The sequence below is a fragment of the Electrophorus electricus genome, chromosome 7 (genome assembly GCF_041902795.1).
Source record: "Electrophorus electricus isolate QZ-2024a chromosome 7, ASM4190279v1, whole genome shotgun sequence".
NCBI classification, from domain to species: Eukaryota; Metazoa; Chordata; class Actinopteri; order Gymnotiformes; family Gymnotidae; genus Electrophorus; species Electrophorus electricus.
The window spans coordinates 30,170,001-30,187,500 of record NC_137503.1 but is presented as its reverse complement, the minus strand read 5'-3'; the positions used below and the strand labels follow the sequence as shown (position 1 = coordinate 30,187,500).

The window sequence follows — 17,500 nt, the reverse complement described above, 5'->3', positions numbered from 1 at the left end:
AGGTGTTACACTATAGCTGCAGTAGTATTCCAATACTTTTATTTACATACTGAAGATGCTGTGATACTTTAATACTAATTATTGGCCCAGTTTGCCTTTTCAGCCTGAACATTCACAAACTGCAATGCAAATTCCCTTGCGCACTGCTGCATGAGCCAGGATGAAGAATTGCTGTGAGGCTAATGGGCAATTAAGAAACTGCTCTGTACTCTGTCTAACTCTGAAACCTCTAGCCACTGCAGACAGACTACACCCAGACTGTTCCACCTTTGCCTGTTAGTTCCACCCCACAAATGTAATGAATTGCTTGAGTGACATGCAGGCACAAGAGAATCATTAAAATTTAACCAAATGAGAGTATATCCAAATTACACTGTCACTCACTTGAATTTAATAATGAATCTGTCTGAATTTGTAAGGTGTCAGTATGGAAGACATTTCACTACTCACTAAGAGCAAGTATCTTTAATTCCACAGCATACAATTGTTTTTTGGTACATATACATATACATTTTTGGTGTACGCAACCGGTTTGTTATTTCCTTCTATGATGACTCCTGCGGCTGACACTTCAGACTAGATGCTGGACCACAGGCTATAGACTGATACAAACTACTCACAGCATGTTACTCTGCATGGAACACAGGCCCTCTCGCAGTATGAATAGGCCCATACGCAGGACTACCATACACAGGACCAAGTTCCATCTGCTTCATCCTCTCAAAAAAACAACAACAACAATCCCCCCCCCCCTCCCCCCCAAACCCAAACAGCTGACAGCGCATATACACACATACAAACTGCCCAGCTAAATCGGTCGTCAGGTGAATGGGGGCAGGGGGGTTAAGGGTTGAGGAGCCTTACAGAATGTGTGACTCAGTAATAATGTTCTGGCTAGAATGGCAGTCATTAAAAAAAAATGTTGTTGGTTTTTTTTTTGAAAATTAAATGAAAATACAATTCAATTCTTAGAATACAACCAGTGAAAGTCATAACTACTATACAGGTTAGCACCTTGACCAAAATTGACAGAATTAAGTGGAAAAGGTAGGAATGCACTATTGGTAATCGCTGCAATGAATAGAACATTTATACGCCTTCACTGTGATGCATTTAATACTAGCCAAGCACTAAACTATACATATCAAACTTAAATACGCAGATAAAAATATTCTCATAAAGGAGATCGCATATTCAGGTGTCAACAGACATTCTGTTAATCGCTTCAGCATGTTTTTGTTATACGTCATACATTCGAACGCGGAGTGCCGCAAAACATTTATTTCAAGTAGCCTAAACAACTACTCACTTTCGTGCTTGGAGGTTCCCCATGTGTGCCGTGGAACTCCTGGACTTTTTTTTATTGCTCTTCCGGCTGATTTTAACGCGTCCATGCTTAAAGCTCAAAGGTGTTCGCCCGCCAGGTGGAATTCCACCCTTGGTGCTGACAACGCTTGCACAGTCTGGTAGAAATAGTAGTGCGAAAGACAACAGAGCGCAATGCTACAAGAGCTTTTATAGTTCTTATTGAATTCTTCCCTGAACACTTCATCGGGGTACTACACTGTCATTAACCCTTTCGTATCCTTACGTATGCTTGCACACGGATAAAAAGGTGTGCGGTCGCTGAGTCGCCACACCCATTTCCGGAGTAACGTCAAAAAGGGTGACACGGTGGGATAGATTCTAGTCACAGACTAATCAGATAGTGAAAATAGATAAAGGAAGAAACTCATACTTTGACAGGTTAACCTTCCATGAACGCTATAGTTTTCCCTTGTAAAACATTAATTATTATGTTATTATTATATTTATTATTGCCATTAGTATTGATAAAATATGTTGGCCTATGTAGTCAAAAACGATTCTCTGCCAGATTTTAAAAAAATTGTGTTCTTGTCATTAAACAAAAAATTTAGAGAACCATGTCCTTAATAACCTTATTCAGAATTGTTTATGTTAAAGGCTACCGCTTTGTTGTTTTGAGAGGGGGTGTATCATTCAAATGAACATTCATTCACTGGTAAGGATTAAAGATTAAAGAACATATTTGAGTCATAATTACTGTAAAAGTTCAGTAGTTAATTAAGTCAATTGCTCTCGCATAAGCCGTATCAAGATAAACAAGCTATGGCAAAGGTTTTTATTTCCAGGCCCCTGAGATATTCTGATGCGCACACTTCAAAGTCTGTCCAACAGCTCCATCTTTGTGTGTTGCATAGTTACTACACCATTATATCTATGAGAAATAGCATGGCAGTGTGTCCAGGTTTAGGTAATACATCGTCATATCGTCATAATCAAATAAGGTAGATGTATTTGTTGTGGATGTCAAATTCTCTCAACAGGAAACAAATAAAAATTAAAACGCAAAAAACTTACACATAATTTGATAGTCACACAAGGTTCATCTTTCACCCCAAATCTTTTTATTCACATAGCATCTCATTTGTCCAAGTTTACATTGCACATATGTTCAGGTAACTTTGGAAAAGCAGGTATTTTGACCCACAAAGTATAGTCACTGTAAGTCATGTTACATTCAGGGGCCTTCTTCATGTCTATCAGATTTTTCTCAGGAAAGTCCAAGCCTCAGCTGACATGCTGTAGGAGGCCTTCCTTTGGGGCAGAGAGATCTAGTTGTTTCCTGCAAACAGCATCACAATGGCTTTGTGTCTCTATATGCTGCCCATGTGATTTAAGGGGCCGTCTTTTTTACTAAGAGAGTTACGCTCATGCAGTTGAAAACAGATGCATATGGCAATATTAAGTCAGCCTATAAGACTGCTATTTCTGTTTCGGTCCTAGCCTTTCGGAGACTCTTGATTTCCCATGTACACAAGAATAGCTGGGCAAACATAATACCTATTCCTCTATTGTCGTCAGTACAAAAAACTAATGCACATGACGACTCTATACTTGTGAAACTTAAGCTCCCATCCAGATGTATGAACTAAGTTGAGTCAAGTTTACTGGTTCATCAGGTCTACAGGGAAAAGACATGGAGGCCCACTAGAAATTGCATAAAATAACACAAGTTCAAATAAATTTCTGTAAGCAGTTTCTGGTTTTACACACTTGGGACAGTGCAGTTAGAGACCATTAAAAAAGAAAGAAAGAAATAAACAACTAATTGATTTTGGCAAATATACTGACTGTATTTATTTTAGTGTGCCTATAAATCTACAGGTTTAGTTTACTGCTACATATAGGCAGCTTTGATTTTATTTAAGAAATTATTATAAGAATGACATTGAAATGGCACAGTGCCTGGTGTTATGTAAAATCTTGCATAATTCAGGTGAATGAACAATACTGGGGAAAGCCATAGATACCTTGTTGCACATTAGCCTATAGCACTATCATCTTCAGCCAATTCCACACTGTCACTGTCTCCATTTTTATGTCAAATTAGGCCACGGACCCTTACAGAAGAAATCAGGTCATTGCGTCATTAATTTACAGGGCTGCTACTAAATATAGGGGTATATTATAGCTATTAGAAGGGCTAAACAAATAAATTAAGTATAATACTATTCGGATAGACAGTCTCTCCATTGTAACACAGTAAAAAAGGCTAACACCCATAAGACTACTTGACAAACATGCTTTCGGTCATTTCCGTGAATTATAGTCATCACATTTTGGCAGTCAACCTGGGTGTCTTGGTGCCCTCTCTCATTATTTTGAACCCCTCCTCATTTGCTTTTTCTTTCTCTCCCTCTCTCAGTCCAGTGGTTTCCACATCGCTGACTCTGTTCAGATGCAGAGGCTCAAGGCGGTCGGTGGGAGGTGCAGTGGGCGGTGGAAGCAGTGGGGCCTGGGTGAGGCTCAGACGCTGTCTGTCTCAGTGAGTGGCTGGGGCTCTCCGCCAACCAGCTGCTGTGGGGCACAGGGAGGTTCGTGGGACTGGTGGAGGGAATCCGCTGACAGGCTCCTGCTGGAGAGGACACTGCTGAGGCTGGGCTGGCGGCCCCCCCGTGGCTGTGCCTCGATCTCCACTCGCACCTCAATGTTGGTCCCTTCCCTGCAGTCAAAACAGACAGCAATACCAGCACTCAGTTTTTAATAATAAGGCACTGGCACATTGGGGAAATGAGTCAGCACACTTTGGGGCTCTAGTAAGTTTTCTCCCGGGAATTGTACTTGTTATTGTCTTTAGAGGTGTCATCTGATGGAACAGTACACACCTCAAGACGAAAGCCTGACCAATGCTGAAAGCACACTCTTCAGCTGCATCGTCTGACTGGCCGTCCTGCTCAGCACTGTCTGTCTGTCTGTTATCGGGTGGTTCCAGGGAGTCCTCAGGCTGTGGCAGGGCAGCGCTGGTACTAGGCAGTGCTGCTACTTCCTCCACACTCACACTCACACTCACCTCCTGGACACTTCTGTCATTCTGAGTCAGCTTGGGCTGTCCAGTCCAGTGGTCACTGACTACATGAGAAAACAAAAGATCTTCAAGAGAAGTTGAAACTTCAATCAGATAAGAAGGTCAAGCACTGAACTAAATATTATGTGATTTAACTAAATATTATGTGACTCTTATACTACACTACTGATACAGCATGCACATAACCATAAACAAATACAGGATTGACAATCGACTAATATACTGATACTATATTTTATACTACACATTTTATTACAGTTGTATGATGGTGCCTTGCTGGATGAGATTTTATATTTTCCACATATGTCTCACACCAAATGAGGTACATCTAAAAACATCCAGCCCAAAACAGGCACTCTGGTCGCAGATGTCATTCTTGTGGTGTAGTACTTACAAGTGGCCAGATCTTCCAGCTGGATCTTGCGTGTTTCAGGGGGTTCAGTTTGAGGCCTGCACCAGCCATTCCGACACAGGGACATGGGAACCACACCGTAAACATAAGTCAACATCAGAGGCACTCCAACTGCTGCAAGTATAGAGAGGTACATCGGTAAGGGCCCAGAGAAATGAGCTCCAACCTCCACAGAAGACCTCATAGTTTGAAAAAGGAGAAGGAAATTGTAAAATTCTGGCAAGTTTTAAAAACTCAGTGACCTTATTCTCTCTGAAGTTGTCAAAGAAACACAGAGCAATAATTTTACTTAATGGAATTACCACACAAGGGAATAATTCAGGTAGTAAAGACTGGCAACATGGGTCACTAAAGCCAGTGGATAATGAGCCATCATTCTGCAGGGCTGTGAAACAGAGCAACATTGTTGAGGTGGCTCGGAAGCAGAGCTGTGCTCAGAGGACAGGGCCCTTCTGTGTCTCAGCTGAGGCCAGGTCAGTGCTTGAGAACAGACGCTGCTGTTCTCAGGCAATAACAGGGAGAGAGAGCGCGGGAATTAGAGGGAGGGCACAGCAGAATGTGAATGTGAATTCACACCATGCCATGGACATCGCTCTGACACTTTGGTGGCAGCCAGTCTCTGTAATCTCACCAACGAGAGGCCTCAATGCCAGCACTGGTGACACATGACTCATGAAAGGCAGATATTTAGTGAGTGAGTGCATACAAGGAAAAACCAAAACAAGGCTCATGGGCTTAATAAAAAGCAAAAATGCATGACTACTGCTTGTAGGAGACTGCACAAAGCTTATGTCTATCTGAGTGTATGGAAGCACACACTAAGACAAATCAGAATGGCAGTAGCAAAAAGAGTACACATGTTGGTTTGCACATACATGAGTGAGTGTGTGCCTGTGTGTATCATTGTATATGCATCTGATGTATTTCTCCCAGATGGACACTTCCAGCAGGAGAGTGTGTTTTGTCATGAGAGTGATTAGGTACTGTGGTTCTTTGCTTGGATGGGCACCATTATACAGAATACTTAGCCAGCACTCTCCACCTGCCATGAGCTAACTACATTAATTACCGCCCTCTGACCAAGGGCAATGTTCATTTTCAGCCAGAACATTTTAAGTCCCCAATTTAAGTCCCCCCCCTTATTATAGTGCATGAACCAATGTCATAGAAACAAAGAAGAATGCTCCCAACCTACTGTCAAAAACAAATAAAAGCATGCAGAAATTGCTGCAAAAAAAAAAAAAGAAGTCAAAATAGAGAGAGGAGCTTCTTACCCACAGTGATGGCTGCTATGACAGGAGAGACAAACACGGACGTCATGACCCCGCTGGCCACTGTCAAATAATGTTTACTTCCTGAGATATTATTTTTCTTACAGCGACCATGAACCTGGAGACCACAATAACAGATGCAAATAAAAGTAATGAGAAAACTAGGCTTCAATCTTGGACCTAAAAGCTACTCATTACTGCGCTCTGATTAGAGATTGAGTACACAAACCAAACAGAAATGCTGGATTACTTTATGGGCCTTTGCACTATACACCAACACAACATAGCTTCAGAAACAGCCCTTCTGTATTGAATTCTTCTGCGAATATGGAGATTGAATATTTCCTTGTCTCACATAACCATGCTACATGATGAAGGATATAAGAGCTCCCCCTTCATCATAAATGTATGTTTATTTTGTTTCTCTCGTAATATAACAAATATGCCAAACAGCTTGTATGACCTTGTCTTGATGTTATACAATAAGAGCTGTTTAGGGGCTTGGTGATCCATCTCAACACACAGGCCTGGGTCAATTGCAGTGTAGAGCAATACAGAAATTCAGCAGGCACCTCTTTACCTTGCGGCCCATGTAAATGGGGATGCCCACAATGATGACAGGTATGGCGATGCCCGCGATGAGTGAAATCACTACCGGAGCTCCCAGCAGCATTCCCACCTGCCACAGAACCTTTCGGGTCTGGGACCACGGTTTCTTTCCCCAGAAAGTGCAGCCTGATGGACTAGAGAGAACACAAAGGCAGCACAGTACCTAATAAGTGTTCGGTATAAGCTGAAATTGTTTGGGCACAATTTTACACAGCCAAATTTTCAATACGCAGTGTAAAAACAACACTAATCCAGAATTCGTCTGTTAAACTAATGTAATAGCTAGTGTGATATCCTGCTTTCCACTCACATAAAATTCACACAAAATGTTAGACAATTATAAGATCAGTATTCAATTCACCAACTGTCTAGGCTTAAGTTAGTTAGAATGAAAGATCTTTTTCTGTACTCTTTCCTTAAGGACTGGTTGACTGCAGAACAGCAATGGTGTAACTAGGTGGACATGAGTGTTTGTTTACAGCCATGGAACCAGTGCAAACTGGCTGGGAACAGGGAATACTGCACCACAACACACACACACACACACACACACACACACACACACACACACACAGTAACCTCATGTCTCTTGCATGCACTCCTGTAATTCCTGTCAATGTTTTATGATCTCATCCTCGATTATGTGAATCATGACCATAATTTTTGCTTCACTCTGCAGTTCAGGCACCCAAAGAACTGAGATCACTTTGAAACTGTGACAAAAGGTTACATTATGGCTGACATGTGTACAATACTTGATGTTCCAGTGAATGCTGAACAGAAGAGTAGAGTTCAGGAGGAAGAATGTTCCAGCAAATGAAACCTTTTGCTAAGAAGGGCCCATCTCACACAGTCACACGGGGAAAGGAGAGGACACATGCCAGGATGAGAGAGAACAGAGCCAGTAATTCACCATGATAACACACAAACACACACTGACACACACAGACACACACACTGTGATCATCTTTCACTGCCACGTCATTACAGAAAGTAAATGAAAAACACCACACTCAATGTGATAAAGAATCAGTGACATCCTCCAAAACACTGTTTTCCTTCTCTGTTATGAAAATAATTTTCCTTTTTTTTTACTGTGTAAGAACAATATAAAAAATATTTATTATGATCTAAAGAGCAGAGCATATAAAATACCAGTCCTACTACTTGGAATTTGCCACTTACACTTTTACTCTCTTCTAGGTCTAGGACAATGACAGTTGAGTGGTTAATTTAGTTGATTAGTAATCAGAAGGTTGCCAGCTAAAGCCCCACCACTGCCTAGATTCTGCTGCTGGGCCCCTGATCAAGGCCCTTATCCTTCAAATGCCTCAAATGTATTCAGTCATAATTGTAAGATGGTTTGGATAAAAAGTGTCAAATAATTGCTCTAAATGTTCCCATTCAACGTAGCTGAGATTAGCCTTCAGCAGCCATATATGCATGATATATGTTCAAGGTTCTATGTTGCAGTAATAAAACTAGTAGTAATACACAAACTATCATTTTTACAGTGTCGCAGACCGTGTAATGGTGACATATAAACATAATATCAGATGCTTAAGTATATGTCATGGAGTTACAAGGTATGTTATAAATTACATGAATCTGTGACTGTATTTAGTTATAGCAATAGCGGCATAAGAACTCAGGCTACACTTGTGACGCTAATGCTGTGTTTCCGACAATGAACTGTGTGATATATCTATTGCAGTAACTAGAGAAGTCTCTCTCTCTCTCTCTCTCTCTTACTCTCTCTGTGTGTGTGTGTGTGTGTGTGTGTGTGTGTGTGTGTGTGTGTGTGTGTGTGCGTGTGTGCGCGTGTGTGCGCACGTGCGTGTGTGTATGTGGGTCTGCCTGCATGGCACATACCTGAGGTAGTGCACGTCTGTGATCTCCTGCATACACAGCCAGCAGAACTGACAGGCACACACCGTACAGTTCATTCTGTTGCAGCTGCCATCATTGGTCTTCATGATGTAGGCTCCGCAGCGCGGACACGCTTTAATCTCCTCTGCATCTACAGCCCACACAGCCACTACAATCAGCGACCAGTCGACGCACAGGAGCACTAAGAGGGTACCGTGCTTCTGCCTTTACCTCCGCCAGACTCCTCGCTGAAGATGTAGAGGGCGGAGGCTTCATTCGCCCCCAGCGTGTGCCGGGCACGCTGCCTCCTGGCCTGGTCACACGTCTGGTCTGGGTGCCACAGCTGGCGGCAGTGGTAGCAGAAGTCAGTGCCACAGCCCTCCCGGCCACAGCTCAGCTTAGGACACTCGGCACAGCCAAACGCTATCACTGCATAACTGAGCAGATAGCAAAGCCTTCACACAGCAGTAGCTTGCATCGCCTTCATCTGCTGGCACTAGTACAGCTGCCAAACAACAATATTTGGCAATTATATATTTGATACGTAAATATAATATATGGGTTGGGAGAATGGGTTCACTGAAATGAACAAGACAATGAGTACTTGGACAATACATTACAAGGAAAAAGTTCTAAAAAAACAAAACAAAACAAAACATGAATGAACCTTTATTATTTATGCATTATAGATTAAATTGATCTGCAGTTGGTTCTAAGTGTAAAGTCAACTGTATTTCCTCAGGTACTAAGTCCACTACTGATCTATGGCACAAATCTTCAATGAAGGAGGTATGGAGCCTTGGTCTCTCAGAAGGAGAAAATGCAGGACACACCTAATCCCCTAGGCTGGTAGGGAACAGCTATCATCCCGCCAGTCAGCACCAGTTTCTCATTGCTAGGCACTTCCTCCAGCTGTGAGGAAACCCAACACTGGCCTCTATGGTTATGCATAATGCAACAGCAGTGGACACACAATTACACAGAGACTGTGTGGCACAGCATGTTGCCGTGGTTTGTCCTCTACTACATGTTACACAACAGAGACTTAAAAAGCAAATATTCTTTCTTTCTCAAAGGTTCTTTCATGTATTTTAATGTACAGTTTTAATGTTCTGCTGGACAGGGCAAGTAGGTGGTTCAACTGCATCTAATGAGGCCTTGTCAAGATGATTTTTAGTGATTATCTGCATTATCGTGTTAACCTGCAGTCTGGTGCTGGGCACCAGCGCGTATCAGGGTCGGTGGCCAGGAAGCGGCGCAACTGGTACTCCTCAAAGCGCTCTAGCAGGGCTCCATCGTCGAGGATGGCACGCACGTCCGGGGGCGCCAGCGTTTCGGGGCACTGCGGGCAAGCGATACCCACGCGGCTCTCGGAGATCTCGATGCGCAGATACTGCCGCAGGCAGTCGGTACATGCCCGGTGCGGGCACGAGGACAACTTTGGGAAGTGGTCGCGTGGCTGGCTCAGCAGGCACAGGGGGCACTCAACCAGGTGCTCGAGCAGTTGCTCCTGGCTGGAGGATGACAGGGTCAGGACGCCCGTGGAGCCACTGCTCCCGCACTCTGCTGCCTGTTCGCCCCCACCTCCCTCGCCCTCCACCAAGCCTCCTTCACTGCCATTTCCAGTGCCATCTCTCTCACTGAGATTGGGCTCCTAGATAGAAAAGGGCTTTTGTTGTAGGGCTGGACAATATATCGTTTGTGAGCTGTTATCGCAATATTGTGTGTACGATATAAATATATATACATTTTTTGGGGTGTTGTGAGCTTTCTAACAAGAAAAGTGTTCTTTGCGTGTTTTGGTAAGTCATGGTATTTACATGACTCAACATATGAAAATAATTTTACCCATTTTGCAATCACAGTGTGTAATATAACTAATATATACAGTTATTTGGTTCATATCATACAGGCTTAAAACATTATATTAAAATGACATACTTGAGTAATTAAGAGGCTGTTGCATACTTGCTATATGTGTCAAATCACAATAGAAACTGAGCCATGTAGAACAATTTTAACATGTATGTGCATGTGTGCATTCACATGGAGGAGGTAAAGTCTATGGCTAAACCACTCTGTTTCCTGGCAACAGCAAGAAGACACAATAATACTAATTAAATAAATGATCAGCATGTGGGGACAGCTGGCAGATGAGAATATCTCAGAACAAGGATATGGTATGTCATTACAGACTTTTGAAAATGATAAATTACAATAACCCACATTTACTTTATTACACTACTACATTTGGCAACTCTATATCTCACACCTTCAAAACTAAATGGTCAATGAAGTCAAAACTTAGCTTTAGAAGCCTTTAAATTCCCTGTTGGACAATCAATATCATATCACATCATAAATAGCGGCACTTTCTTACTTGCTCTCTGGTCTCCTGCTCTTTGGGGGTTAGTGTAATGGCCACCTCTCTTCGGCTTAGGGCTGCAGTGGGTTTCTCGGTCTTGGTGTCTGATTTGGGTTTGCGACTGAAGAAGCTCAGAAAGCTAAAAGGCTGAGACTGCTGCTTGGGCCTCTTCATGGTAGGAAATGGGACAGTCCAGCCAAACCAGCATGAGCAAATCGGTCCTTTCCGCGTGTGGACGTGTGGGTGTGTGGGCAGGACCTTACGGCTCACTAGTGGGTTGCAGAAAAGCATGCACTGGGGGAGAGCAAGATGGTCCTCCAAAGGAGTGATCCCTTCTGGTGATCATGGTCATTTTCTTCTCTAATAAATTGCGCAATATCTGCCAGTCTCAGTATTTAAGATGTAAAGTAAACATCAGCTTGATGCATGAGGAACATGTCACCCTGAAAACAAAAAAAAAAAGAACATGATGTGAAAAGACAGAAAACCAGTAATGAGTAAAATACTCCCACAGACATATATTTACTTATCTATCCTTACATCTGAGTTTATTAGTATGCTGTCTTTTTTGTTATGGATTAAATCTTTTTATATAAATATTGCAAATATTGAAACCAAGTGAGACCCATCAATGATGATGTCATTGTAAAAAACTGACATATTTCTGTGGCTACATTTCCACATTTCCACATTTTACTTCCTGTTCTCTTAACATTGCTACAATGTCATTTACCCAGGTTCAAACAGCCAATCAAAGTGCAAGTAATAATGAACACATTACTCAATATAGTCTTTGCTAACATTGACAGATTCACTGTAATTACATCCTCAACATAAACAAAATCATAACTACACAAGGCCATTGTCAGATAATGAGCCCTTGAAAGTCACTGCCTAATAGTTGTCTAATTTGCCTGAAAAGAGCAGAGATTTCCTGCCTTCCATACAAAAACCCCTCGCTCATTCTGAGCCTCTGAATATGTTTAATATTTTAGAAAAGCATCTGATCGTTCCGAATTATAAAGTGTTTGATCATTATTAAATCCACTACCTTTTCAGGAAATCTAAATCTCTTAACAGCCCACAATCAAAATCTCTTGACAGCCCACATACTGGCTTACTTTGGGTATAAACACTTATAAACAAAGAAAACCTCCAAATGATGAGTAACCTTTGGCCTGTATGAGATGGGAGCAGGCAGGACACAGACGAAGGGTGGTCAATGCTGAAGTCAGATCCGTGTAGAGAGTGCACTGGATGAGTCGGGGTTGCATTTAATGTGGGCAATGGGTTGTGAGGCCAATGACAGAATCATCCATGTTGAAAGCTCCACCACAGTTCAGAGGACTAACTACAGCCATGTTTACCAATGCTCACTGGAGTGGTTCATTATACAGAGAGAGAGCCTTTGCATTCCCAGGGCCAAAGCACACCAAAAATCTTTGCTGGGACAATGTTTCCAAAAATGGCTCTAGAAACTGAGAAAATGAGTCATGTTATCAGAATTTGTACACATCCCTTTCTATCTATAGATAGAAATCTATATATTTGTATATAGAAATATTGTATATTTGTGTATATTTGAAAAACTGAAAATTCAGCCAGAGCCTAGAGTAGTCAGTGTGAATTACTTTTCCTTAATAACAACACTAAGGAAAGACATGGAAGACGCTATGCTATGAGAGAAGGGATATGCTCCTGTTTTCCTCTCCTTTGTTAATTTCCTCCAAAGAGAAGGACTCCTGGTGAGTGCCTGAGCTAGAAATGGAGAGAGGAGCTACAGGCAGACATTGCATCATTTAACTCCCTAATGGAAAGTCAGAGAGGCAGCCTGGAGATCTGTGGACATCCCTGTGGGAGATGTTTATGTACATGGTGGCAGCTTCAATATTTTACATATTTGTAATCTAACATTATCAACAACATGGCACTGTTACATATGTTCAAATCAATAGGACACATCACTGGGTGCAATATAAAATTTAAAGATAAACAAAATTACATATTGTATAGCTGAGGGAAATTACTCACAAACTGCACTTTCAGTCAACTTTGAACCCTAATCAAAGTGGAAACTTTCATACATTTTCATTAGGACTTATAAGAGATATGCATTGTTCAGAACTCCTCTAAACAGAAACATATTGACACTATAGCCTTATAAAGATTCAAATAGATAACCTAATTTCTTTGGTGTACCATAACCTGACTTGAAACTCCAGATTTTCATTATATGTTTGAGGAAAACTACCACTGTAGCACAGTCACTGTCAAATTTATAAACATTTTTATCATAGTATGTTGCTATGTTGCAAAAAAAATCTTTTGTGAAGCAAGGGTTTTTAGGTTGCATTCAAAGACCCTCAAATATTTTCAGGAGTAGAGTAGGGATCAGAGAACAATAGACACCAGTCCTTTGGGACTTTCCCTCTAAGCAACAGCTATCCCATATAGCTGAATGCAACTGTTGCATGGATGAGGGAATAAAAAATGAATTTCACATACTTGCATTGCACATAGCTTCTAGGCAAAATTAAACATAGAGCATGTCAGAAAACTGGATGTTTGTTATATATTTAAGGTCAATACATTTTAAAAAATGATGACCTACCACCTATGTAGATTAACACACGTGACAAATGGATTTTTTATCCTTATGAGATAACTGTGAGATATTCCAGCTATGAACCTATGCATAGGATTATCAGTTCAAGGACTACCTTGCCTCACATTCTCCTTCAACCAAAAGATGATTTGTTAATTTAAAAAGGAATATATTCCCTAGGCCACATGCCACACAGTATCAGTACTCACAAAATTAACTGGGCAAATATTTTTATAAAATGAAAGGCCCCATAACAAACAAGGAGAGATTTCAAAAGCACAGACTGATAGACAAGCCACAGTGGACAGTAAAAATGATTTAAATCGGAAGCTCTCTCTCTCTCTCTCTCTCTCTCTCTCTTTCTCTCTCTTTCTCTCTCTCCCTCCCTCTGTGTGTATGTGTATGTGTTGGGGGTTTTATAGAGTTTGGGAGAAATCATCTAATCGAAAGGAATCCCTAATGTGCATTACCGTGCTTTCATCAGAATGATATCACTGCTCAAAGAGTAAACAAAAGCGTTAACTCTACAGGAAGTCAAAAATAATTTCATTGGTTTATTTCGAACCTTGTGGATGCATCTGAATCATACTTTGGGTAGTTTTTTTGGGTTTACTGTAATTTCACATCACTGCTTTTATTGCACCAGCGTTACAGGCTACACATTGCATCAGTCTACCTTACAGGGGGTGAGGACCACGTTGGTACCCTACCAAGTCAGCATCGCAACAATGCGCGGTTGGACAATATGCTAGCCAAGAGACACACCTCCCATTTTCCATTGCTTTCTGTGGCGCATCATTGTGGAGTTCCGACGCTTATTCCAGCAGTTCCTCTAATTATGCAGTGCCACTGACTGACCATTCACTTTCCTTTCGCCACGAATCCCAGAGTAGTACTTCCACACTAACAGCAGGGAAAGACTAGTGTACAATCGAGAACAGATATGATAGCCAGTAAAGATAACTACGTTACGTTCGGATATCAATATTCAGTTGAATATGAGTGCACCACAGGATTTTCAATAATTAATCAGAAGGTCTGTCCAGGCACTACAGCACTGCAGGGAGTGGCAAGATTATTAGCCTACGTACCGCAGCCCAGTCCTGTCAAATACGACCATTTCATGTAGCTAAATGCAATCTATTCACAATGTTAACGCAGCTATAAACGTAACCTAATAACTAAAAGATTAGGTAAAGATAATTAAATCAGTACCTTACCTTTTCTTTCGGCGTTATCTTAGTGCTGCTCAGAACCATCAGTTAGCCCCTCCCATTGAAAAGCCGAGAACGCACGAGCTCCCAGGATCCTCCCACTGCTGTAGAACGTACTCGCCCGTGCGGGCCGAGCGCGTGCGATTCCAAAGTCCGAGGAACGCAGCGTGACGTAGGCAAGGAGATCCCCGTTAACCTCGGACATCCCCTCCCCTCCGCGACCATCTGAGAGGGAGACCCACTGCAGACAGCCACACAACAGAGTAGCGTAGCGCATACTTTTATATATATATATATATATATATATATATATATATATATATATATATATATCTATCTATATCTATCTATCTATCTATCTATCTATCTATCTATCTATCTATCTATCTATCTATCTATCTATCTATCTATCTATATATATATATATATATATATATATATATAGATAGATAGATTCTGTGTATAGGCTATATTATATATTTCAATTTGAGATTCATATTAATTTAAGCTTGTTTTTTGAACATTTTATGAAAAGAATGAAAGGTTTTTGAAAAGTAAATAAACAAGTAAGCTATTTTGGTTACTATAAGTCATTCATGCATAAATGTAAGTCTATTTACTGTTATGGAGAGCAGCAAAAATAACAATATAAAAATGTTTAACTTAAAACATTAAAATAAACCAAAAATATTTTATGGAGAATAAATAACAGTAGCAACAACAGAAACAACAACAATAACAACACTATAAATAACCAATAACCAAAAATATAAAAGTAGCATTTCGACTTTGTATCAAAGTGTTTTTGCAGCGTCGAAAAGCGAAATGTCGACAAATACATTATGACTACAATTCCCAATGAACATGAACTTTCCGCACATACGCAAGAACCGGAAAAGGATATGCGTAAAATAGCGGAAGAAAATGTATACAATGGCAATCTAGAAATCAATTAACTTATGAAAAAAGACCATTAATTGCCTTTCTTTGTGGTCGACGTGATATGAAATGGCGGACAGCTAACATTAGTGTTCTCTAAAACGACAGTACTTTATTCACATAAGAAGTGCTGTATGCTGACCAAGACAGAAACAGAAGGTATAATATTGATGAAACCCTCTTAGCCTGATACAGCTAGCTAGATGGCTAGCATATGTAGTTCGCCAACTACATGTTTAGTTATCCTAGCTAGCTAGCTAACTAGCATGGATAGGATAGCCAGCTAGCTAGCTCGACATAGCCTACTGCAACAGAAAGAAGCTTTTTAGCCAGCGTGGAGTGTGTTTTATAGCAGCTCTCTATATAAGACAGCTCTGTGCTGCTTGTGTGATTTAGCGTTAACATTTTTAAAGCACGAGCGAAATCTTTCAGTTGGCCTGTTACGATGGTAATTTTGCATTAAGGCTGTATTTTTTGAGAGGACAGCTATGTTATGACATTGATAGCTAGCGGTATGACAGGGAGTGATGCGACGTGAATACGGATATGTTATTCGTTAACGGCGCTTCTGAGAACCAGTGGTGTGGTGTGCACGGCTTCTCTGCAGCGCTTCATCGGTGTGTTGCAACGGTTCGTCTCGAAGAATGAGCTGAAATTAAAGGGCTCGGGGTGGAAGCGACAGATCGAGAAAGGCTGACTGGACAATGCCAAGAAGAAAACAACAGAATCCACAACCTGTGAAGTGTAAGCATTTTAATGTTGGCTTACATCTATACATATAATGTCATGTCCAGACATAGGTTTATATCCATGGCCAAATTCTAACTCAGTAAAGCTGTACGGCTAGTAAAGGCGTAATTGAAAAAGTGATTTTTGAGTTGCTTGATTAAAAGTTATTTTAGTGATCACCCCATGGATTCTACATTTCATGCCTCTTGCATAGATTCTAAATAGAATTACTCTTTTCCTTATAATCAACCATTACTATATATGGACATCACAAGTAGCTTACTTGGTTAGATAACTTTTATTTTGTTGTTTTGTCACATCCATTGGCACATTGCACATTTTACATTATTTGTACTATATCTATTTTTTAAAATCTATTCTTATCTATTGCACTATGTCTGTTTTTTTGTATTCCATTTGTGTCTTGTCATTTATGTACATTACTGCTGCAAGACAGAAATTTCCCTTGGGGATAAATAAAGTACTGTCTGTCTGTCTGTCAATCCACCCATCCATCTGTATAAAATGATGAATGTTCTATGATTTAAAAAAGATGTGAACATTGCAGAATTTTTTACGATGCAAAGCAAGAGTCTTGTATTAGCACATCAGGACAGAGTGCAGCTTCTCAGTAAATTGAATTTCCTTCAGGAGCATTTGGAATATTACATGTTTTTTGTTTTGTGGGTTTTTGTCACCTTATTAATGTTGACACCATGTCCAGTAGATGGCAGCAAAATGCAATGACCATAAAACGAAGGTTTGTGAAATGGGTAAGCAGAATTAAACCACACATATTTTTGAGCCTTTCATTCATAGTCTTTGAAGGTACACCTTTCGGCCTTAACAGCTGGGGATTGGGGATACAGTTTCTTACTAACAATGCTGGAATGGCCTGAATGAAAGTATACATGAGTAAACTCCAGATCCTTTCTCATGCCAGATCTAAGTATGGTTAATATGTTCATGTATAAACATATGTATGAACATCTAAACACACTTCTGTTGGTTTGCAGTGGATTCTGAAGATGGCCTAGGCATTAATACTTCAGCAAGCCTTACCTTTGAGGGCAACTTTCTTCTGAACGAAAATCTTG

General features: G+C 40.8%; 3 protein-coding genes across 14 annotated transcripts in view; 1 reads left to right on the top strand and 2 right to left on the bottom strand.

Moving 5' to 3' along the window:
- si:dkey-71h2.2 (low density lipoprotein receptor adapter protein 1) overlaps nt 1–1,609 on the bottom strand; it is a 33,084-nt gene extending 31,475 nt beyond the window's left edge. For 2 of the 6 annotated variants that reach the window (XM_081718344.1, XM_081718347.1), the window contains exon 1: nt 1,310–1,609. In XM_081718344.1, coding sequence (XP_081574470.1) covers nt 1,310–1,394 — 85 coding nt within the window. In that variant the 5' untranslated portion in view covers nt 1,395–1,609. The remainder of the gene's footprint in view (nt 1–1,309) is intronic. The other 4 variants (XM_026998035.3, XM_081718345.1, XM_081718346.1 and 1 more) reach the window with 3 other exon arrangements.
- A 797-nt stretch (nt 1,610–2,406) lies between these two features.
- si:ch211-278j3.3 (E3 ubiquitin-protein ligase RNF19A) lies at nt 2,407–14,830 on the bottom strand. Of its 5 annotated transcripts, none has more exons than XM_026998036.2 (10): nt 14,742–14,830; nt 10,932–11,359; nt 9,754–10,205; nt 8,783–8,988; nt 8,555–8,702; nt 6,654–6,816; nt 6,077–6,191; nt 4,785–4,916; nt 4,191–4,455; nt 2,407–4,027 (listed from the first exon to the last, which is right to left on the bottom strand). In XM_026998036.2, exons 2-10 carry the CDS (start codon nt 11,205–11,207, stop codon nt 3,832–3,834), a joined length of 1,953 nt encoding a protein of 650 aa, XP_026853837.2. In that variant the 5' UTR covers nt 11,208–11,359; nt 14,742–14,830; the 3' UTR covers nt 2,407–3,831. The 5 variants fall into 5 exon arrangements, with proteins under 5 accessions (XP_026853837.2, XP_035380588.1, XP_081574483.1 ...); XM_035524695.1 differs by having other exon boundaries at nt 4,191–4,434; XM_081718357.1 differs by having other exon boundaries at nt 14,737–14,812.
- Nucleotides 14,831–15,654: 824 nt separating this feature from the next.
- Nucleotides 15,655–17,500, top strand: part of znf513a (zinc finger protein 513a) — an 8,262-nt gene continuing 6,416 nt past the window's right edge. Inside the window, exons 1-3 of one of the 3 annotated variants that reach the window (XM_035524741.1) lie at nt 15,655–15,833; nt 16,282–16,418; nt 17,420–17,500. The exon at nt 17,420–17,500 is cut by the window's right edge and continues 54 nt beyond it. In XM_035524741.1, the coding sequence (XP_035380634.1) occupies nt 16,379–16,418; nt 17,420–17,500 (121 nt within the window). In that variant the 5' untranslated portion in view covers nt 15,655–15,833; nt 16,282–16,378. Of the gene's footprint in view, nt 16,419–17,127; nt 17,177–17,419 lie in introns of all 3 variants that reach the window. The other 2 variants (XM_035524740.2, XM_035524742.1) reach the window with 2 other exon arrangements.